Source organism: Anabrus simplex, chromosome 3 (assembly GCF_040414725.1).
Source record: "Anabrus simplex isolate iqAnaSimp1 chromosome 3, ASM4041472v1, whole genome shotgun sequence".
Classification (NCBI taxonomy): domain Eukaryota; kingdom Metazoa; phylum Arthropoda; class Insecta; order Orthoptera; family Tettigoniidae; genus Anabrus; species Anabrus simplex.
This window is the reverse complement of record NC_090267.1, coordinates 455,151,803-455,177,323: the sequence shown is the minus strand read 5'-3', so window position 1 is coordinate 455,177,323 and position 25,521 is coordinate 455,151,803. Positions and strand designations below refer to the sequence as shown.

The 25,521-nt window shown below is 41.0% G+C and overlaps 1 protein-coding gene across 1 annotated transcript in view; it reads right to left on the bottom strand.

Annotated features, from left to right (window-relative positions):
- The window catches only part of kmr (kramer), a 1,412,209-nt gene that overhangs the window by 1,265,009 nt on the left and 121,679 nt on the right, over positions 1-25,521 (bottom strand). Inside the window, exon 2 of the mRNA XM_068226867.1 lies at positions 15,667-15,750. Coding sequence (XP_068082968.1) covers positions 15,667-15,750 — 84 coding nt within the window. The remainder of the gene's footprint in view (positions 1-15,666; positions 15,751-25,521) is intronic.

The window sequence follows — 25,521 nt, the reverse complement described above, 5'->3', positions numbered from 1 at the left end:
ATATTATTTTCACGCCGTTCGTGGCCTTTTCCTTTCTTTTGCCGATATCTTCATTTTTCGAAGTGTCAGACTTCTTCCATTTCCTTCTGATTAATGTTCACAAAAGACGCTTACCAAGTTGTTCTTTTTCTTAAAATAATAATCACCACCACCACCACCAGTAGCACCGTAGCGTGAATGGCACCTGGGAACCCTTTCGATAATTTGGCTTGTGGAGTAAGTTTTCTTTTTTTCTTCTTTTGCTTTATGTCGCACCGGCAGAGATAGGTCTCATGGTGATGATGGGATAGGGCTGGCCTAGGACTGGGAAGGAAGTGGTCGTGGCCTTAATTAAGGTACAGCCCCAGCATTTTTGCCTGCTGTGAAAATGGGAAACCACGGAAAAACATCTTCAGGGCTGTCGACAGTGGGTTTCGAACCCACTATCTCCCGGATGCAAGCTCACAGCTGCGCGCGAGTAAGTTTTCAGCAGGGATGTAACATTAAAATGTAGTTTATGTAAATGTATGTTTATCTATTAGGTTAAGATGAAATTGTCTTTTTTATTATTAACAGTTCATTGGAATTTTATTTTATTTCCATTGTTTAACTTTAATATATAAATAACAGCAGAAAATATCCACAACCCAAAAGAGGCCAAAAATGCACTGAACTATCAAATGGGCAGCGGAAGTTAAAATAGGCAAAAATAGGCAAAATAAAAACTGGTCCTACCGTTCCCAAATGTACGGAAATATGCTTGTGTCTATTTGACACTCGATGAAATGGAATGGCGTATGGCTTTTAGTGCCGGGAGCGTCCGAGGACAAGTTCGGCTCGAAAGATAAAGGTCTTTTGATTGGACACCCGTAGGCGACCTGCGCGTCATGAGAATGAAATGATGATGAAGACAACACATACGCCCAGCCTCCGTGCCAGCGAAATTAACCAATGTTGGTTAAAAATCCCGATCCTGCCGGGAATCGAAGCCGGGACCCCTAAGACCAAATGCCAGCACGCTAACAATTTAGCCATGCAGCCGGACGACACTTCGTTAAAACACCCAAATAAAAGAGGCGTTTTGCCTAACTTCCGGGTTCTACCCATAACTGTGATCGAGTTCAGTTCAAAAGAGAAGCTCTATTCGTAATTCGGAGTGGAGTCTGAACAGGGAGTTAATCAAACTAGAGTAGAGTAACCAGAGGAGATGTAAATCAAAAGTCTGAAATTCTGTAGAAAGGTTAACCAGGCGTCCGAAGTGGCAGCGGCGTCCGGAAGAAAGAAAGAAAGAAAGAAAGAAAGAAAGAAAGAAAGAATACACCCAATCGAGCTAAGTACTAACTGTATGTAAGTTCAAAGACTGAAGTGTGAGGGCTTACTTCAAGTTAGTTGCCAAGGAAACTGAAAAGACATTTAGCTTCAAGTATTTGAAATGTGAGTAAGGAGTTCCCTAAGTGCTAACCTGTAAACAGACACAAGTATTTGTCATTTCTTGGTGAAAGGTGAATCTGATTTGGTGTTAATCGCTCCAAGAATCGAACCCAAGTACCTAGCCCGTCCAATCCTTAGGATTACGACAAACAATTTCCTTCAGGTTATTTAAAATACCGGAAACAAAAACAAACCCGTGGCGAAATAGCCCATTGAGGTGTTTGGATTTGCTGAAACAAATGCTACCAAGCAGGTTGGCCTGCAAGTGCTGGAGTGTCACGTCATCAGCACGACGATATCCACAGCTTTGTCGCTTGACTTTCGCGGGTGCCATTTCAAATATCCCAACAATTACAACGAACATGGGGACTCGACAGGTTGCTGTTGCTGTTGTATTAGAATTGATTTTCTCAACTAAAATTATGATTTCCTGATCGGAATATTTTTGATTTCTGAGTTCTTCCGTAAATTAAAGAAATCGTTTTAAAGAACGCAGAAACCAAATGTGATTTTTATTTTTTATTCTGACATGTAGACCACTCAATGTTGTAGCGAACGAGGCACACGAAAAATACTTTTTCACTGATTAAAAGCAAACTTCGAAAATTACTTAGGGCACTCAGTTAATGCATTTTATGCTAAGTGAAAGCTTTTGTGTTCTTCAAAATAGTAGATAGTTAAGTGTATTTTTGAGAAACATAGTATTATAAGAAATCGTAAATCGATGAAGACAGAATCTATTTAAAAAAAGTAGTGATGCCCTGCGGTGGAACGCTATCTTGAATTCGTCAGCACTATGGACAGAAAGAAATGGATGTTTTGTTAGTAACTGTCAAAATATAACGCTATGTATTTTACATCTGACCAATCTCACCATATACTAATAACGTTTATTTATTTATTTATTTATTTATTTATTTATTTATTTATTTATTTATTTATTTATTTATTTATTTATTCATTCATTCATTCATTTAACAATCATTTTTCCCACACCCTAGTGGGAATGCAGGTTCGGCATGCGTTGCATATATGGGCATATCCCAGTTTCGTGGAACATTACCTTCGTTATGTTATCCGTAATCACTATGCCATATTTCTGTCCTGACTGGTACTGGAATGAATTGTCTTAAGACACTAATAATATGTATTCATTACTATAAATCAAACGTTTTTTAAATTAAAATGCTATTTTTTCGGGGCGTCGACCTAAGAAGATCTTTTGCCCCTACTATGCACCATATGTTGTGAACCTGCGTGTATTTGGAAATGGCGGGAATGTAAAGAGTTGAATGTGAGGAAAGCACGACAAAAACACCCAGTCCCCAGGCCAGGGATATTAATCATTTACAATTAAAAAACCCCTGTCCCGGCCGGGAATCGAACCCGGGGCCGACGGATGACAGGCGGACGCGTTGCTCCCTACACCGTGGGGCCGGACATCAATCAAAGCTAGTTTATTATTGTTTATTTCATTATTATTTAATCTATTTACCCTCTAAGGTTGTTTTCCCCCCGCGCTCATTGAGGTATCCCACCTCTACAGCCTCAAGGGCAGTGTCCTGGAGCGTGGGACATTTGGTCTGGAATACAACTGGCGAAGACTAGTGCCTCGCCCAGGCGGCCTCACCTACTATGCTGAACAAGGTCCTTGTGGAGGATGGGAATACTGGAAGGGATAGACTAGAAAGACGGAAGGAAACGGCCCTGGCCTTAAGTTAGGTATCATCCCGGCATTTGCCTGGTGAAAAAGTGGGAAACTATACAAAAACACTTCGAGATGGCTGAGGTGGGAATCGAACCCCCTTTACTCAGTCGAACTCCTGAGGCTGAGTGGAGCCCGTTCCAGTCCTTGTACCACTTTTCAAATTTCATGTCAGAGCCGGGAATCAAACCCGGGCCTCCGAGGGTGGCAGTTAATCACATTAACCACTACACCATAGAGGCGGACATCAAACTTAATAAAGGAAGATATTAAAAGAAACGTCGAATAGAAACAAAAAGCTCTATCGAACATACAATTAGTAATATGCTCTCCACCTGGAAATCGAAAGATTAAAAGTGTAATTCTCCTAAGTTGAGAATTAAAGACGCGGTTCAAAGGTTAGGTATTTAATTATACATTCACTGAATGCTTTGTGACCGACTTAAATCCTCGGGCTGGCAGCTCTTCTGAGATTATCCTGTAATTGATTCCAATGTCGACGTTAAGACGTTGTAAAGGCGTCAGAATATATTTACCTTGTTTACAGAACAACGTTCGTACTCAATGCAAGTGGAAAGAACCCTACAAAGTGTAGCCAGTAGACTGTGTAAGTTTACAGAATTAGGATCATTCGCTTTTCGGAATACGTCACGCAACAATGCTCTGTAGAGTTGCGCTGATGGCTCATGCTCGAATGCATTCCTTTCAACAAGATGTTTTCGATGTACATTATAAATGTTAAACAGTTGCGAGTTGCAAATAATTTTAAATTTCGTGAAGCTTTTAAAGTGCGGTGAGATATGGCGAAGCGTTGCGAAGAAAATGCACAATGTTCATTTCCTTTCAGATGGTGAAGACAGATTCATCCTCGCTGAAAATCATCACCAATCCTATACCATGATGCACCGCCAGTGGACCTCCAACAGTTTGGAAAGGAAAACAATGGAGGAAATCAGCAAGAAACTTTCTAAACTTATGCACAAGGTGATATTACAATGATCTCTGAAAGGTAAACCAATACTGACCAGGACAATATAAGAAGAAATTTCTTTACCAAGATGAACACGAACCTACCACCTAGCTAAGTCTTTCAAGCACGTCTGTATTTCTTCCCCATCATCTCGGGAACATGTAAAGTCGGTTGAAAACAGACGCATGCATCACATTTCAAAAGGTCAGCTACTTGTTTACAAAATGTAAACTCATCCGCCGAGCGAATACCATTCAACAGCCAACTTTCCTGGCACTATAGAGGAGCAGCAGCAGCAGTGTTGTGGCAAAGATCATAATAACGATCCATTTGATACAAGTACACTTTCCATTCGAAACTGTCCATTGGAGAAAATAGTAGAAATGTACGGCCAATTCCAAATGTCGAGCAAATATATAGGATAAAGGGAGGTATATTCGTGATACAGGTTAAGTTCGTTTTAAATCTTTAAACAAGTATCCTGAACTTTCCTACTGCAGACTAAGAATTTCAACATTACTACTAGTTCCCAGAGTTCTTAACAGATATCTCTCTCTCTCTCTCTCTCTTTCTCTCTCTCCCCCCTCTCTCTCTCTCTCTCTCTCTCTCTCTCTCTTTACTAGCACTGGTCTTCATCGCTCTAGCGGACACATTATACTTATTGAAAGATTTATCACGAACTTACCGGTATCACTAACATATCTCCATTTACCCTACACAGACTCCCACGAATAGATCTAAGCGAAGGGAAGAAGTTCCATCAAATAATGTCCTAGAGCTGCCAATATTCACTTTTAACGTTTTACCAGAAGGTACACATAGTTCTGCAAGTCATCTCTGCATTCGGGAGGCGGAGAGGGACTGGTTCCCACCGTCGGCTGCCGTGAGATTGGTTTTCCGTGGTTTTCCATTCTCCTACAATAAGGCGAATGCCGGGACAGTTCCTTTCACCTTCCCCGTTACATGTCTCCCGACCTGAGAGACGGCATCACCATCTAGGAGGCCCGCCTCCCCCTTCAGGGGAGGAATGAAAACATTTAATAGCAGTAGTAGTCGTTTGCGAGTCTCCCAACTTTGCGTGGTCATTCTTCTATACAACCTGTGACAAAGTTCGCTGAATGAAGTTAGAACGGTCGATCCGGCAACACTGGCGACACGCAACGCTGCACCTGCGTAGCAGCTGGTTTTGACCACCTGCTCCCAACGTTGTTATGTTGAGCATCGTGTGTGTGTGCCGTGTAAGACCTGTTTGACAGAGTGCGTGTTTAGTGAGTTGGTTCTAAACTGCGAACAGGAACATGAACGACCAAAAGATCAATGTACAGTTTGTTTTAAGCTTGGCAAGACACCGAAAGAAACGCATGCGATGCTGGTACGTGTTTATGAAGATCAAGCACTCTCCTTGAAGTGTGTGTACGAGTGGTTTGCCCATTTTCGAGGAGGCGGGAAAGCGTTTCTGACAACCCTCGTAGCGGAAGACCAGCGACCGCCGTAAGTGACGAAAACATTTAGGAGGTGAGGACATTCATCGCGAACGATCGGGGATTAACTGTGCGCATGACAGCGGATGAACTGCAGATTAACCGTGAATCCGTGCGACAAATCGTTACCCAGAAGTTAGAGAAGAGGAAAACGTGTTCTCGTCTTGTGCCACATCACTTGACGGACGATCAGGAGCAACTTGAACATCCCCATACTCGCCAGATCTCAATCCCCCAAACTTCTTCCTATTTCCACGACTCAAACTCGCTTTGAAAGGAAAGAGATGTGACGATATTCCTGACATACAACGAAACGTAACAAGGGTTTCCAACACCATCCCAAAGGAAGCCTTCTTGCAGTTTCCAGGACATGTATCGCCGATCTCAGCAGTGGATGGTTATGGGAGGGGACTATTTCGAAGGACAGTAAGGTCACTGTCGTGCAACGTTCATCTATGTTCATAGTACAGGACTATTCAGCGAAATTTATTGTCACAGGTTGTAATTATACTAGCAGATACCGACGGGATTCGCCCGCAGTGTATCACTTGCAAAGTTTCGAGGAAATGTAATAACACACGTGAAATGTTATGGTAATAGAATGCAATATTGTATCAACAAACACTTGAAAAAATCACAGATTGAAATGCGATTACATGTGTTTTTTCTGAAATTTGCTAACTTCTTGAACTTACTGCAAATTACCGATATCAATTCGAAATTTAACACATTTTTTCTAACAGCAAAATCATTAATCTAGTGCCGTAGGAAAAACACTGCGTGTCACACTATAATAATAAACAATGGTATTGTTTTTACGTCCCACCAACTACTTTTGAAAGTTTACGGAGACGCCGAGGGGCCGGAATTTTTGTCCAGGAGTACTTTTTACTTGCCAGTACATCTACCGACACGAGGCTGACGTATCTGAACACCTTCAAATACCACCGGACTGAGCCAGGATCGAACCTGCCAAGTTGGAGTTAGAAGGCCAGCGCCTCAACCACCTGAGCCTCTTAGACCGGTATGTCACCCTAGAGGGAGTGGAAGTGTGTAAATTCCGCGGAGTTCCAACCCTGGAGCAAGTTACATATATTTGACCATGAGAGAAACGTTTAGTTATGATTTTCCTTAATGATAGAGTTGAGGTGATATATTCATAGCAGATTTCCAATTACTGCAATGTACGGCTGTGGTAAAGATACTGTCTGCAGGAAATAATTGTAGGATTGCTTTTAAAGTTACTTCCATTTGAAGGTAATCTGGTTGTGACCAGTTGATTTATTCATATGATGCGCATAACCGTGCTTTGCTTCCATACCGAATAGCTATGAATAAATGCCGTGCGCCCTGCACCAACAAATAATTTAGCCCGGTGCCTCTAATTCCTATGAAGTTCGATCACGGCTAGGGAACTAATTTTTAGGTACTAATAGTTCAGAATGCAAACGTATTAACTAAGGCGCAGGTTTAACCTAGCCCGCACAACAGTTCTGTAGTGAGATTTGCATATTAGCGATCTGAACTCTCAGAACCCCTAACATTCATGCTACATACGCACATAACTGTCGAGCGGGTTGCGCCTTGTTCAAATACGTTTGCATTCTAACCTGTCAGAGCCTAAGACTCCTTCCCCCAGTCATGACGCCTGAGTGTCAAAAATGATATACGCAGGTGTGAATAATATACGCCCAACAAACAGTTCACCCCGGTACCTTTAATTTCTATGAAGTTGAATGAAATTTCCTTTTTTAGTGAAATGAGCTATATCGTCCAACATACCAGCATCCATAAACAATCTGAAAGCATCGGATGTATTTTTCATGACTTAGCATGGCCTTTAGGACCGGGTCTATTGAACACTATGTCACACCTCGGTGTTCTTCCAGATTTCATGACCATTGATGACCGTTCTTTCTTTTAATGTACCATGACCTTGAAACATATTGCTAGCCCTCTCACTGGTAGTCCCCAATCACTGTGGTCTCCCGTCCGACTCGTTGGCTGAATGGTCAGCGCAATGGCCTTCGGTTCAGAGGGTCCCGGGTTCGATTCCCGGCCGGGTCGGGGATTTTAACCTCCATTGGTTAATTCCAATGGCCCGGAGGCTGGGTGTGTGTGCTGTCCCCAACATCCCTGCAACTCACACACCACACATAACACTATCCTCTACCACAGTAACACACAGTTACCCATACATGGCAGATGCCGCCACCCTCATCGGAAGATCTGCCTTACAAGGGCTACACTCGGCTAGAAATAGCCACACGAATTTAAAAAACTGTGGTCTCCCTTCGACGGAAGTGCGTGATGTTCCATCTGCACTCTTCCCTTGGTCTGACTTCATCAGTTCGTTTGGAATTCAGTCATCGTTTTTCCCAGCAATAAAATTCTTTTCTAGTGATATTATTAACCTGTAAGTATTGAAAACAAATCCACTATGTTTCTTAAGATAAACAATGACAGTTATACAAACAATAAAATACTTGCAAGAACACCAACTAACGCAGACTGAAATGCGGGACGCTGCATGTCCCAAAGCTACCACAGAGCATAGAAGCAAAGATCTGCACACTAACAAATCGTTATATTCGAATGCTGACTTCCACAAAAAAACAGTCACGTGATATGACGTTTACAGATAGCATCAACATAAAATGATAGCGACAGGGAATTTCTCTGGGGCACTGTATGCACCATGTTTCCATTCCAGATAAAATAAGAAAAACTAACGAAGAGATTCAATTAGTATGATTAAATTAAATTTATGTGGCAATTTCTAGCCGAGTGCAGCCCTTGTAAGGCAGATCCTCCAATGGGTGTGGGCTGCATCTGTCATGTGTAGGTAACTGCGTGTTATTGTGGTGGAGGATAGTGTTAGGCCTATGTGTGGTGTGTGAGTTGCAGGGATGTTGGGGATAGCACAAACACCCAGCCCCCGGGCCACTGGAATTAACCAATCAAGGTTAAAATCCTCGACCCGTCCGGGAATCGAACCCGGGACCTTCTGAACCGAAGGCCAGTACGCTGACAATTCGGCCAACGAGTCAGATATTCAATTACTATAACAGGGTGAGTCTTACAAGAACTCTCGTCTTTCGTACATGCCGCGTGTCGGTAGTTAGAAACACTGTCGCCGACGACTCGTTCCAAAACGCCCGTAGAAACTCATCAACCTCGTTAGAGGGACAGTTACTTTTAAAAAAAACACACAATAAAACTTACCCCATTACAGCAAGTGGTAAAAATGCGTTCCTTCAAACTGTAGACAGGCGTTGTGGCATGTGATGATATTGCGGTTCATTCTCTGCAATAATGAGCCTCATGAATCTTTAAAATGTCCGTGTTAACTGCACTTGATCGAGTTCGACAGCTGCAATCCCTTAAATGCGGCCAGTATGCGATATTCGATAGTGGGTTTGAACCCCATTGTCACCAACCCTGAAGAAGGTTTTCCGTGGTTTTCGATTTTCACCCTAATTAAGGCCACGGCCGCTTCCTTCCCACTCCTAGCCCTTTCCTATCCCATCGTCCCCATAAGAAACTTGTAATTGCATTTGAAAAATATATTTATTAATATTATTATTATCATTATTTATTTATTTATTTATTTAGCCTAATCCGTTTACGCTCCAAGGTTGGTTTTCACCCGGACTCAGTGAGAGATCCCACCCCTACTGTCTCAAGGGAAATTCCTGGAGCGTGACACATTCGGGGATTCAACTGGGAAGGAGGACCAATACCCCGTCCAGGTTGCCTCACCTGCTATAGTCAACAGGAGCCTTTTGGGGGATGGGAAGATTGTAAGGAATATACAACGAAGTGGGCTAGGAAGCGGCCGTGGCCGTAAGTCAGGTATCATCGCGGTATTTGCCTGGATAAGAAGTGGTAAACCACGGAAAACCACTTCGAGGATGGCTGAGTTTGTAATCTAAGTCCCTCTACTCATTTGACCTCCCGAGCCTGAGTGGATCCCGTTCCACTTTTCAAATTTCGTGGTAGAGACGGGAATCGATGCCGGACCTCTGGGGGTGCAGCTAATCACACTAACCACTAGACCAAGGAGGTGGGCTTGAAAAATATATGGCACACTAAAATGCGTTGTTCACCCATGTGTAAAGGTTGAACTCCCCCGAGCTTCGTGCGTGCATAATTTAGTCCCATTGAGTAGAGCTCGTTACCTTGTCGTTACCTTGTACATGCAGAGCAGCGTTTCTCAGCGGGGGGTACGTGTACCCCTAGCGATTCTTGGAGAAGACTCGGATACTAACATCTGCCTATGGTACTGTTAGTAATCTATGAATGGTGTTCATAAACAACGTGGACCGGGTATATAAGCATTAGAGGGCAAGTCTCTTCGATAAATAATTTTTTAAAAATTCGATATCACATCAGCTGCTTGAAGTTAGCCAATCAGATCACTTCGCGGGTGATGTCAAATGGCCCTTGCAAGGCGGTGTTGCTGTATCTGCACATGGCTTAAGATCTGCTTCAGTGCATCAGTCCAATAAAGACTTCACCAGGGAACGAATTGAACATGGATGGAGGCATGATTTTCTGGCATTAATTTATGTTCGACTTCGCGAAATGGAAACAATTTTTCGTGTTATTTAGTGAAATAGGGCTGACCCCATCGCTTCAATTTCGCTTTAATCATTTCCTAAATTTATTCATAAAATATTTAATTCGTAAGATTCGTGAATGATTTATCTGAAAGATAGACAAATAGAATCAATATTGATAATCATTCATTATTTCTTATGTAATCTAGATTAGAACTATAATATAGCCCTAACCAAGATTACATAACAAATTACCCTTTCACCCTACATGGCCATAGCATTCACCCTATATGGCCTATATTAAGGGATTTCATAAATATTAATACGAAGATATACTTCTGTCGAAATGAGAAATCATTATTCCGTCTTCTGTTTCCCTTCACACACGTGATACTGGAATACAGTATCAAGATCGTTATGTTCTATGAATTTCGCTGCATTTTCGCACTTTTCGCAAAATAAGTAAATTTCGCTTTAAACTGGCCTTGTCACTTTAATTCGCTGTAATTCGCTAAAACAAAATCACTAATTTCTTAACCAGAATACGATTCGTTAAGATTTTTCAAAATCGCTTCAAAATATTTTCTGTCGCTTTTATCGTTAATGCGAAAAACTCATGCCTCTAAACATGGACTTCCGAGCTGAAACGATCGCGCTAAAGCAAGTACGTTACGCTGATACCGACTGAAACCCACTGTGTGATGCTGATTTCTCGGTATGGCTCTCAAGCTGTTCTTAAGCCTCATGCAGATTTAGCAGCACCGCCTCGCAAAACCCATTTGAATTCGCTCGCAAACCGATCTGATCAGCTAAATTCAGCAGTTGATAAAATGATAACGGTGAGAGACGGCGAATTATTTTTCTCAAAATTATTCATCACGGTGACCAACACTCTAACGATCAATGCCCGGTCCACGCCTGCGTGTCAGAGACAATAAATTGCTAGGTTGTATCATAGAGCAAAATCTGCCACTTATAAGCAATCATTTGATACCCATTTATGGAACTGGAGTTAACATCTAGGCCATCGGCCCCTGATGGTACAAAATCAAACAAAATGTAATGATCATTACAATTTTAACATTTATCCACTGACTAGAATTTTAAAAATGATAATGAATGTACCGGAGGTACACCCCGTGCATTTAAAACAAGTACCTTGTACAAGGTCATCTATATCAAACTCTAATTTCGGAAATAGTTTGAACATTCATCGACAGATGTCTCTACTTATGTGCGCCCTCTAGGGCGAGGATGAACAATTAATTTTCAAAGTAATTTTGTGTGTCAAGGTTTCCTAATCTGAATAATTTATTGACTGTTTTTGGTGTTCTAAGGTTATCAGCACTTCTATCTCTTCCCGCCAGCTTAAAACTGTAGCCAATAGGAAATTTTGTACATTTAAGTAACCAATCAGAGTGTTTGATATTTAACTGTCAAATGGAAATTGTGGGTGTGTCAGTGTTTCGGCCCAGAGAAATTTGGAACCTTCCACTCCGCTATAAAAGCTGGGACCGTTCGGCCCATGTTGTCTTTCGATCGCTCCAGTCAAGAGGTTTAGCGTGTGTTCGTAGCGGATGCAAGGGAAGGGCTGTCTCATCCATCGCCGGGAGGTCCACCAGCGCAAGGTAATGGCAGACTCCGTGTAATCATATAATAGTCCCTGAAAGATAGTTCGAGGGGAAGGGTTCATATTTCTTTCGTAATGTAACTTCTATTTTTCAATGTAAATTCTCAAACAAGTCTAAATAACTTAACTGAACTTCGGGAATAAAGAGTGAGAACCCTCTTGTATTCCCTTTCAACTTGATATTGAGGTGACTATGATTTTGTAACCCTTAAAATCTATCTCTTAATTTTGTGAATTAAATTCTTCCTTTCTTCTAGTCGCCTCCGTAGTAGGCCTATAGGTTTAGCCTCTGTAACGTCGGGCCTTAAGCCCACATAGGGTTTTAATGATGTTCTAGTGAATTTTAAAGGAGTGCAAGTGTTTGCCTACTAACATTTTGATTTCCGGCCAGTAACTTTAACCTTTTCTTTTTAACCAGGGCCAGGTAGAATGGGCACTTACTGCCCTTGTTAAAATCCACTATTTTCATTCTATTTTCCTATGTAATTTCGACTGTTGAGCAAACAAGACAGTGTCTACTGCTGGTTCTTGTTAAAAGTACATTGTGCCTTAAAGAAGGCCTGGATCTTGTAAATATTCGAGAATAGTCTCCTAGTGAGTAATTGTGTAGAGAAAAGGCGCTCTTCCTACTGATGTAAAATTTGGAGCTCGGTCCTCGTGAGTATGTATTGCAGGGAGCAATGGTGCTCTTGTCAAATTTGTAACCGGGGAGCTCCAAGCTCATGTTGCTAAATGGTTGTTATTCTGAATATTCTAGATTTTCCTTATACTGTTTCTCGAGCTCACGAGCTAGACCTTGTACCTGATTATTTGCTTAGCAAAGTGTAAAGTTTAAAAAAAAATCAACTATTCCGGAAAGAAATATATTCCAAATTTTAAAGTTTTAAATTGCAAGTTAATTTTTGCTTATCCACCCATTCATGGCCGCACCTTCTTTCACCTCTGTCCACGGCGATATCTCCGGAACAATGAATAATGCATATGAAATTTGAATAAGTGGATCTCACTCGCAACGCCTTATTTTGCTATAAAAATGGATTTAAATTCTATGGTCAAGGCTGTAGAATGGACAATAACAAATGTACTAAAAAACTATTAACTATAATCAATTAAAAAATGTTAAGATTAACTGGTTAGAAGTTTTTGGATTTCTGGTTGAAAATCACACATTCGTGGACAAAGTTAAAAAGACCACTGGAAAACAGTGAATAGAAGAAGAAATGACAACGAATTCATGAAGAGATGGGAGGCGAAAAAGAAGGGAAGCCGTCAGAGCAAACTAACAAGTTCAAACACGCTCTTTATTGAGTATAACGAAAGAAAGAAAGGAAGAAAGAAAGAAAGAAAGAAAGAAAGAAAGAAAGAAAGGAAAAAAGAAATATTTAACAATAGTTTTTCAAGTTGTTGTTCATCTATGTGTATGTCATAAGATAAATTAATAAAAATGTCGAAATAGGTCAGATAACTCGTCTTGATATGCCTGTCGTAATCATATTGTTTTCCTGCCCTTTTCAATGGTTTTGTGAACATTTAATAAGAAGCGTGTTATGGTAACGCACAATTCGTAGCAAAAATTCAGGCATTCTGACGTCATAATGCCGTCCGTTTGGTAAGTATCTATGCATATATTCTTTTTTTAATCCTGCAGTTCTAGATGTAAAGTTTTGTATTGTGTCGTAGAAGGCAAGGGTACTTTTAATCGCAGTTCTTCTATATAGAACGATTGTCTTCCGAACTAATAGGTTAGTCTCGAAAAAGCGGTTTTTTTTTTTTTTTTGCGTGACAGAGAACTTTTTTCATGGCCTTCATTCTAGTATAGCTAGGTTATCCATCGATAGATATTCCCAGGTAATGATGGGGTCTGTTTGTACGTAGACTTTTTTTCTATTAGCAGCATGCAAGTTATTAGGAACGCTCTGCCACCTGTTGAATATATTTGGAAGCTGGGAAAGGTTAGGGAATCAAAGAGTATCTAGCAGAGAATAATATTCTTCTGTAATCAGAGAAAGAGTACACTCTCTGGCTTGACAGGGCTGCATGCAATGTGACATTACTAAGGATAAAAATAACATAGGCTATATCAGAATATTAATGAAAATGTTAGTCGCTTAGCAACCTGCTTAGTACAGAATGTATTGCGGGTTAGATTAGCCTACTCCTGCAATTATTGGAGTGATCATTTAATGATTTTATGTTATGATTTCTCAAAGTTGGCTGAACTTAGAGACCTATCAACGTCTCATGATTCACCGGCAGGTATTTTGGGAGAGAATAAAACAAAAGTGAACAAATCTGTCCATTAGGACCAGGGACGGACGGATTTGCTAAAGCTGTTTTTAGTGAACTCTTTTATATATAGATATTATTTTAAACTTCAGCATTCCAAATGCAGGTGTATTAAATATTGAAAATATGTAGTAGCAGCAGCCTAGTAATAGTATTAGTACACCGGTAAGCTGCATTTGATTAACAAGTCTTGAAATTACCCTCACCCGCCTATGACGAAATTTTGCATAAGTTACATCAAAACGTGACATACAGTAGTTAAATTCGTACGTTCGGTGTCCAAACTTCCATCCCTATTTATAAGTGTGCCAAAAGAGGTTTCTCAAGGACTATTCACAGTTGTTACATTATGTCCGACAAGGACTACTGAGTGGAAAAGATGAACTTAACATTGTGACATTCCTTTTACTTAAATGATTTTCTAGTTTCAATATTACCATACACACATTTACACATTTGTTTTTCAAGTTGATGCTCGTCTGCGTGTATGCCGTAAGACAAATTAATAAAATTAGTTGATACCCGGTGTGCGCTGCTACGCGTCAATAAATAAAAAGACCGAGCTCGATAGCTGCAGTCGCTTAAGTGCGGCCAGTATCCAGTAATCGGGAGATCGTGGGTTCGAGCCCCACTGTCGGCAGCCCTGAAGATGGTTTTCCGTGGTTTTCCATTTTCACACCAGGCAAACGCCGGGGCTGTACCTTAATTAAGGCCACGGTCGCTTCCTTCAAATTCCTAGGCCTTTCCTATCCCATCGTCGCCATAAGACATATCTGTGTCGGTGCGACGTAGAGCAAACAGCAAAAAAAAGTGTATTGTAATTAATTCTACTTTATGCAATTTTTATTAACATTTATCTTCATTATTTTAGTTGTTTTCTTATTTATATATTACTTATTACATCTACCTATAATTTCACTTGCAAAACAAATAATTACTGTAAATATGTTCTGCTTTTTATATTCCTATATCTACCAGTATGATCAAACTATTTATATATGCTTGCATAAATGGCGATTTATTTGCATGGTGTTCATTGCAACGCGAATCTTGTGCGAAAATGAACAGATTCCTCGGTAATGAGTTGCCTAGTTACATGAACCTTCTAGCAAGAAAGGTACTTCATAAAACATGGCGGCGTGCTCCCATCCCCCTATATACAGTATTTCTTACTGGACTATCATGATACAGAGTAGGCTATAAGTCGCTGTCGCCTAGTGACAGTCTGTCCATCAAGGTCGATCCAGATCTTGATGCGGCTTTGTAATTTAATTACATAGAATAAATATATTTCCGTTGACTTTTCAAGAAATGCAAGATTTTTCCTGTACTATTGAGACGATTTGTAAGATTTTAGTACAAACCGCAACTTTTAACTCTTCCTGGTTTAAGAGCTCGAGTTTCGTGAAACATACACATTAGCGTTTTATATTTATAGATCCTGGCTATAAAGTTCCACAGAATGATTCTCATAAAAGAAAGTATATTTCCTGTCCGATGATGAATTCACGTGATTACGGGTGAAAGGAAATCATAAATAAAAGCCATTCCATGATAAGACGCGATCGTACAATCGACTGAACGTCATGAAATAAACATGAGAGCTGTAGAGAACTACTCACCTGGATGGCGGGGGTGGCGGGGTGGAGGCGGCATGCTGCTCGGCGGGCCTGGCAGCAGGGGGCCCGTGCAGCGACTGGGGGCGGCTGAAACACACAGAACATACTCATCTTTATGGATTCTTCTCTAATCACTTTCTTCACAAGACACCAGGTTATAAGACTATACAACTGACACACTCACTCGTGTCGCAGTCGAAGAAGAAAAGGGCATCAGGAGGTAGTTAATGGGAAAAGCGGTTCAGTTTACGAGATTAAAATGGCACAAATATTACACAAGGTAACATAGAATCACATCGTGAAAACAAAATCATAGGAACTACTATACTATGGATCTAACCTGGATGGTAATGCTCCCTTGCTGAATATTATAGGTGAATGAATCATGTAACATTACTCTTATTATACGGACATATCCAAATAGGATGGAGACAGGACTGGAGAGGTAACTTGCTTCTTACATCTATTGCGCAAGTTAGGCATAATTTACTAATAATTATTACATCGTATGTCTTCGTCCACTTCTGTGGTTCAGAGGTTAGTATGATTAGCTGCTACCCCCGGAGGCCTGGTTTCGATTCCTGGCTCTGCCAAGAAATTTGAAAAAAGTAGCACGAAGGCTGGAACGGGGTTCACTCAGCCTCGGGAGGTCAACTGAGTAAAGGGGTATTCTATTCCCTCCTCAGCCATCCTCGAAGTGGATATCCGTAGTTTCCTACCTCTCCTCCAGGCAAATGCCGGGATGGTACCCAACTTACGGCCAAGGCCGTTTCTTTCCCCGTTCCTTGTCTATCCCTTCCAAACTCTCCATACCTCACACGGCCCCAGGTCAGCATAGCAGGCGAGACCGCCTGGGCGAGGTAGTGGTCGTCCTTCCCAGTTGTATCCCCACTGAAAATATCTCACGCTCCAGCACACTGTCCTTGAGAGAGTAGACATGGGATTCCTCGCTAAGTCCTTGGGAAAACCAGCCCTGGAAGGTAAACAGATTAAATAGTTTTTTTTACTATTTTCCATATGTCGCTCTGACACAGATAGGTCTTACGGCGACGATAAGATACGAAAATGCTAGGAGTCTGTATGGCAGTTTTCTCACATCTTAATACCATGGTTGTGAAACCACCCAGGATGATTCACTGTGGGCAGTGTTCTCTCCCATTCAAGATAATACCCAAGTGAAGATGAATTACTATACTTTATCATTTGTCAATAAACATTACATTGAGGTGTGACTTTGATAAGCAGCATTAATAAATCATGGTATCAGAGTACAGAAAAGGATAAAGGGAAATGACACTATGTACAGGCAATAGGCTACTCCCGCAATTTCTTTTTTTTTACTAGGGGCTTTACGTCGCACCGACACAGATAGGTCTTATGGCGACGATGGGATGGGAAAGGCCTAGGAGTTGGAAGGAAGCGGCCGTGGCCTTAATTAAGGTACAGCCCCAGCATTTGCCTGGTGTGAAAATGGGAAACCACGGAAAACCATCTTCAGGGCTGCCGATAGTGGGATTCGAACCTACTATCTCCCGGATGCAAGCTCACAGCCGCGCGCCTCTACGCGCACGGACAACTCGCCCGGTACTCCCGCAATTAAGCCGAATTTCTCTTTCTTTCTTTCTTTCTTTCTTTCTTTCTTTCTTTCTTTCTTTCTTTCTTAATCCGTTTACTCTCCAGGGTTGGTTTTCCGCCGGACTCAGCGAGGGATCCCACCTCTACCGCCTCAAAGGCAGTGTCTTGGAGCATGAGACTTTGGGTTGGGGAATACGACTGGGATGGAGGACTAGTACCTCGCCCAGGCGGCCTCACCTGCTATGCTGAACAGGGGACTTGTGGAGGATGGTAATATTGGAAGTGATAGACAAGAAAGAGGGAAGGAAATGGCCGTAGCCTTAAAGTTAGGTACCATCCCAGCATTTGCCTGCAGTAGAGGCGCCGTTCCAGCCCTCGTACCACTATTCAAATTTCGTGGCAGAGCCGGGAATCGAACCCGGCCCTCCAGGGGTGGCAACTATTCACACTAGCCACTACACCACAGAGGCAGACTAAACTGAATTTAATAAACATAACTACCTGTTACCCGCGGCTTCGCTCGCGAGAACTTGGTAAGTTGATAAAAAATGTTCCTCGGTACTGCACTAAGACATTATCTGAAAATCCCTAAAGTATAAAAACACACCAAAAAATTGCATTTCATTTACCCCAGAACCTCTTTGTAAACCACGTTTGTGGCATTGCCTTTTGGGGCTAAGATGACCAGGCTACTGGCAGACCTAAATCTGGAACATGCGACATGGAACTCTACATGTGAGAAACAGTCTTCTTTAAAGTAGAAAAAAGAAAGGGTTTCTTTATTTCTAAAGGAGATTCCAAATACCGATTTTCACGTATGTAACATCTCAGTTTTAGAGATATAAGTATTCTCATAAAGAGAATTCAACTCCTTCTTCACTTAGTTTCGATCTCCAGCTTAATTTTAATTTCATTTTCCGAAAAAAAAAAAAAAGTACGTGTTTCTTTATTTTTAAAGGGGATTTCAAATACCAATGTTTACGTCTGTAAAATGGTAAGTTTATGAGATGTACTGTAGATATACTAATTTTAAAAACTGTCCCACTCCTTGGTTGAGTGGTCAGTGTTGAGGCCTTTGGTCCACAGGGTTCCGGGTTCGATTCCTAGCTGGGTCGCGGATTATGATCCCGTGTGATTAATTCGTCTGGCGCGGGGACAGATTGTTTGTGTTTGTCCCAGCACTCTCCACTTCATTTTCACACAACACACCACATTACAAATCACAACAGGAACACGCAATAATAATTACATCCCACACACATCGGGTTGGCGTCAGGAAGGGCATCCAGCCGTAAAGCAGGATCAAAGCCACATGTGTGACACAGTTCGCATCCGCGACCCCATAGGTGTGCGAATAGCGGTAGAAGAAGATACTCATTTTATAAATTCACCCGCTCTTTTATTATTTCACCCCCTTAAGTGGATTTTCCAAAAAAACTTTATTTGTTTTTAAAAGAGATTCCATGTACCAGTTTTAACGTCTGTAACATCTTAAGATTCTGAGGTATATGTATCCTCATATAAAGAATTCAACTCCTTCCTAACATCTTTTCACCCCGCACTCACCCCTTAATTGGATTTTCTGAAAACAAAAATTTCTGGGTTTTTTAATTTTTTAAAGGAGTTTCCAAATGCCAATTTTGATGTCTGCAACATGTTAGGTTTTTGTGATATATTGTAGATTATCTCTCTGCTGTAAGCATACTGGAGCTGATGTTGCCATGGTTGCGGCAGTTCATTTCTTTATCAGATTCCTAGAGCAGGTGTAGTGTGGTGCCAATATCTCGATAACGGTTGGTTTTAGGGCCTTAAAACATGGTTTTTCGGCCCGTAGGGCTTACAGAGTTTTGTTCTTTGCGTCAAGGGGCTTAAAATGAGCTTTGTCTCATCCTTATACGACGAATTCGATATTTCCCCCATATTAGCCTAGTATTTTAATATCTCCCCACGTCGCTTCCCCCTCGAATTGTTTTGAAAATTAAATATAGCCTATATCACTCAGGGATAATGTATCTTTCTATTAGTGAAATAATTTTTAAAATCGGTCCAGTAGTTCCTGAGATTAGCCATTACATACAAACAAACTTTACTCTTTATATACAGTATTAGTATAGACTAAACTGCTATAGCTAGGGGTCGTATTCTGACGAAGTAGATGTGTCTCCAAACAGGCAAAGACGATACTGACGTCGGCACAGCAAATGGATTAAGTCTAGTTTTACGGCTGGATGCATTTCCTGACGCCAACCCTATGGTGAGAGATGAACTGTTTTTAGCATTGCATGTTTCTGTCGTGATTGCTCGTGTACTGTGTTTAATGTATATTATATGAAGACATGCGTTTTAATGATGTCAAATATACAAGTCCTCGAAGTAGATGGCTGAAACCCCGACGCGGCCGGAAATCAAACCCGGGGCCCTGCGAATTCGCCCTGACCATTCAGCCAAAAAGGAGAAATTGAACAGTCACAGACTACGCTTAGTGGTAATTACGACATTCGCCATTTATATACTAAGGACTTAGCAGCCATCTTCTTCTCATTTATTATTATTATTATTATTATTATTATTATTATTATTATTATTATTATTATTATTATTATTATTATTCTGTGAATCTGTCTTGTGACAGGTATCAACTGGACATCTTCCGTGATTCTCTGTTCTGAGCATCTCGTTTCAGCTGTTCATAGCTTATAGCTTACTTGACATATGTTAACATTCCAAACCTTCTTCGTCTTCGTCTCTTCTCTTCTACTCCTCTTAGCACCTCATCATTTCTCACGATCTTCTTCACAACCATATTTCAAACTTTTCCAAACACTTTTTATTTTTATTTCTTAAAGTCGATGTCTTATCAACCCTACTATACGCAAATTCTGGCCGTGAACGCTTCATGGGTGGTCCCTGGCACTGATTACGCCACTAATGACCAGGTTTGCAAGATTTCTTCAGTTATATGGATATTATGTAGTCCATGAATTAATTTTTTCTATGTTTCTTGAGGTTAAGACCGGTTCTTACAATATTATGTAATTTTAGGCCAGAAGGCCAGCACCTCAACCGTCTGAGCCACTCAGCCCGGCATGATAGACCGACCCACAGCCACAAAGCTCATCACTAGTGCCCGGATGTTTATGACATGTTATATTTTATTTCTTTACATTATTTCCATGGAAAATACAAGTTAAGGGTGTTTTTATATACGGTGACTGAAATTATGCAATTTTTACGGGCCATATAAAGTTATGATTTCTCATATTTTGGTCATATTTCCCCGTGAAGTTTCGTGTTTTTGCCATATTTTTATATTATTTTTCCATTTTCGCATACCTACTTTCAGTTGTCTCAAAGGCGGATTTTTCACATCTCCTAACTGTTGTCCGTAATTTCTTACAATTATATTTCTTAGAAATATATATTTATGTGAACTAGGAGGGTAAGCTGTATAGAAAGAGAGAATGCGTATAAAGCGACAGATTAGTGAGCCTCAATTGGACTCTATAATGATTTGACGTACAGAATTTCAAATATGGCCCGATAACATCCTGCGAAGTTGAGCGGTCTTTTTCCCATTACAAGTCAATGTTGCGAGAAAATAAAAGATCGTTCCTATCTGAATACTTTAACATTTAAAACTGCTACTGCAATTCTTTCTGATCGCCCATCAAAATGTAACATTTATTTAATTCTGTGTAGAGTCGAGAGTTACCTCTGGAATGAGTAATTAAATAAAAATCAAAATATAATAATAAAATTAATATTATTACTCATTTATTGCCAACGGCCGTAGCCGTGTTGAAACACCGGATCCTGTGAGATCTCCGACGTTAAGCAACATTGGGCGTGGTCAGGAGTTGGATGGGTTGCCACGTGCTGTTGGTGGGGGATAAGGGAATGGAGGAGCAGAAAGGAACTGGCCACCCTACCGCACGTAAACTCCGGCTCAGGAACACCTCTGCGGAGGTTCGGACCTGCCTTCGGGCAGAATAACCATTACATACTTACTACTCATTTATTATTATTATTGAATGTTCTATATTTTCTATTTTCAATATAATGATAAATTAAACAGCAGAAAGGTTTTGAAGATTTTGAAAACGTGAACAAATAACTTTTAAGTCATATTTTAATGAATTTTCAGGTCATAAATGCTTACATATTTCTTATGTTTTTAGGTCATAATCATCCGGGCCCTACATCAATAGGTTAAACCAATGTTTTATGATGTTATGTTACACGTATTTTCAAATTATTCCAAGCTACGCCATAACAATACCGTCCTATAACCTACAAAATGTAGCTTCTTTTTTAGACACTACATTATAAAATACGCCAGTACACTAAAATATAAAATAGCAACATTGGTAGCAACATTGGGCATGCTCGATCCCTCGTAATCTAAAGTCATACTGGGTTAAACTGTGTTTGCACCATGTGTTTGTAACATCTGTAACCAACGACTGCCGTCTATACCCGTAACAACCGCACGGGTTTGGGTTGCTACTAGCAACTACTAAGTTCATTATTATCAGCGTAATGCTCAAGTAGAAATTTTACAACTCAGTGGCAGAATAGCGAAATTAAATTAATATAGCAAAGCAGAAAGTATACGCAAAAAAAAAAACAACAACATAAGGTATACTTTACTGAATGAACTAATAATAATCTTGACCATAGTGGCCGGTATTTGATCCGTAGTGACTTGATCACAACAAATATGTAGGTGGATGGTCCGCCTAGTCAATACTAAATTGTGTTTGTTACTGAATGAAGTTAAGAAGAACATTGTTCATTCTTCGAATACGGCCATAACATTTCAGTCGTATTTTTCTAATAGTGTGTGATGTTTTCTCAGAATGCTGGAAAACTCCTTTTCATCCACACTCCTACGCATACTGGGTCAAAGACTTTCGTAAGGATTTTCCATTTGTATGTGTTTTAGTTAATGATCAAGGTTTCTGGTGCGTGTAATGCTTTAGGCTTAATTATCGTGTTATAGAATTTTGATTTAGCGTGTCCAGATATCAATTTTTTATTTTTTTTATTTTTACAGTTCACTTTGCGTCGCACCGACACAGGCAGGTCTTATATGGCGACGATAAGATAGGAAATGGCTAGGAATGGGAAGGAAGCAGCCGTGGCCTTACATAGGTACAGCCCCAGCATTTGCCTGGTGTGAAAATGGGAAACCACGGAAAACCATCTTCAGAGCTACCGACAGCGGGGTTCCAACCCACTATCTGCCGAATGCAAGCTCACAGATGTGCACCTCTAACCACACGATCAACTTGTTTATTACTATTATTATTAATATGATCATTATTATTATTACCGGGCGAGTTGGTCGTGCGCGTAGAGGCGCGCGGCTGTGAGCTTGCATCCGGGAGATAGTAGGTTCGAATCCCACTATCGGCAGCCCTGAAGATGGTTTTCCGTGGTTTCCCATTTTCATATCAGGCAAATGCTGGGGCTGTACCTTAATCAAGGCCACGGCCGCTTCCTTCCAACTCCTAGGCCTTTCCTATCCCATCGTCGCCATAAGACCTATATGTGTCGGTGCGACGTAAAGCCCCTAGCAAAAAAAAAAATATTATTATTATTTCTCCTCTTTTGCGATACGTTTGAGGAAACACTCCAGTACAGTATTAGTCAAAGCATCGGTCATTGGACGTGCTCCTGCCACGATTGCATTGCGACTGATAGTGGACAGTATTCCCATCGGGACAGTTCAATAATAAATTATCTGACTGGACTTGCGACAAGGCCGTGCCTTGGGAGTACTAACACTGTAGGCCATTTCAAGAGGGTAGCTCCGTGCTTGGCCCAGGGCAGGCCCGGGCCTTCAGTACTTGGAGCGAGCCCCAAAGGAGAGAGAGAGAGAGAGCAAGTGATGACTGGGAAAGTGATGGAGGGGAGTGAGGTGTCCGAGCGTCCAGCGAGTCTTGTCACCAACGGATACGGCCCACAAGAGTTCGAGTCTCACGTTTAGCGCTAGTAGCGAGGTAAAAAGAAAAAAATAACGCTGCTCGGAAATGATCTGTTTCCATGGCAACGATCCCAACGATGTGCTATGGCCACGTGGCTTTACTTGCTCTCAGCCAATTTTGTGATATAATTCGGAGTGGTATTACTGCTTTACGTGTTTGATTTTCGAATATTATCTGACTTGCTGTTAGTTGCAATTTTCCTACTTTTATCTTTGAAGCGTGCTGATAACGATCTGCTTGAAATAATACAAATACCAATGTGTGCAGTGTTCTATTCTGTTGTATAACAATCTCGATTGGATAGGAAAGGCCTAGGAGTCGGAAGGAAGCGGCCGTGGCCTTAATTTAGGTACAGCCCCAGTATCTGCCTGGTGTGAATATGGCAAACCACGGAAAATCATCTTCAGGACTGTCGCCAGTAGGGTTCGAACCCACTAGCTCCCGAATGCAGGTTCACAGCTGCGCGCCCCTAACCCCACGGCCAACTCTCACGGTCATTTCAAAAAGTGTAACTTTCTAAAATAAATACACATTCTAATAATTATTAAAATCCGTGTGCGGGCTACAATTATGACCCGTTGGTTACACTTCGTTTTTTAAAAAACAGCATATCAATAGGAACTTTCATTTCAGAAATATTTCGGGGCGCAAGTTCTAGGTAATATACACTGTATTTCTATGACACGGAAATGTGATAGTGTAATATAGACCTCTTTTTTTTTAACTGGCTTTACGTCACACCGACATAGATAGGTCTAATGGCGACGATGGGATAGAAAAGGCCTAGGAGTGGGAAGTGGCCGTTGTCTTAAGGTACAGCGCCTGCATTTGCCGTGTGTGAAAATGGGAAACCACAGAAAAACATCTTCAGGGCTGATGACTGTAGGGCTCGAACCCACTATTCCCGGATGCAAACTCACAGCTGCGCGCCCCTTACCGCACGGCCAACTCGCTCGATAATATAGATCTTGTGAGATGTGTATTTGACTAGGGAAGCATCCAAATGCACCGTGGCTCATTTACTGAATCATTAACTGTAATAAATCAATAGGTGCCGGACAGATCTCGCATACTTCCAAAAACCAGACACAGACCTGGAATTTCCTAATATAGCCAAGCCGCAATAAAACAAAATGTAATGGCTTGCAGAGTCCCACGCTTCTAAAAATTACCAGCTATAACATTACTCTGACCGACTACTGTTCTTAGTTGAGACATGCTTTGTCTCTTCTGCTGTTACTCATTTCCGATAGATGGCACTTTGCTGCAGTTACGGAACATTAACGAACAGCTAGTTAGGTATCAATTTTATTCGTTATTTCCATCGAAATTTTAACTCCCTTTCACTAGTTTTTGTGAGTTAGCCTACCTTGTGCTCGCCATATTCCAAGATGCTGCTAATGATGATCTGGACGCGAGAGTTACACTGATATTCTCACCGAGAACACACGCGACAAACTGGCGCAAGCGGCCAACCCACCTCACCTTATCTCAAAACAAAACGGTACTAGAGATAGCAATACCTGCAGCAGCTTATCGGGGCTTAGTTATGGAGCACCACATTCATATGGAGCACCTTACGTCCTACTTTCAAATGGTAATAGTAATGTTATTGTTCTACGTCTCACTACGTTTACGGTTTTCGGAGTCGCCAAGGTGCCACGTGTTTTCCCCGCAGGAGTTCTTATATGCGTCGGTAAATCTACTGACACGAAACTCTACATAAAAGTCCGACTTACTCAGGCTCGGAACGTTCAACTAGAATAGGGAAGCTGAGTTGACCCGACTTTGCTGATGTAGCCAATTAGAAGTTTTCCTCTTCCCGAGGCAGAAGATTATTATTATTATTATTATTATTATTATTATTATTATTATTATTATTATTATTATTATTATTACTATTATTATTTTCTTCCTTCTTTTCTTAATCCGTTTACCCTCCAGGGTTGGTTTTACCATCGGACTCGGCGAGGGATCCCACTTCTACCGCCTCAAGAGCAGTGTCCTGGAGCGTGAGACTTTGGGTCGGGATACAACTGAGGAGGAGGACCAGTACCTAACCCAGGCTTCTTTCCCACTTCTAGCCATTTCCTATCCTATCGTCGCCGTAATACCTACCTGTGTCGGCGCGACGTAAGGAAAATTATGAAAAAATAAAGTACAATGAATGTCGTATATAAGAAAATCCTTCAATAATTATTATTTACCCCGTTTACTGTAATGTCTTTACGGGTTTCAGCTAATAATAATAATAATAATAATAATAATAATAATAATAATAATAATAATATGG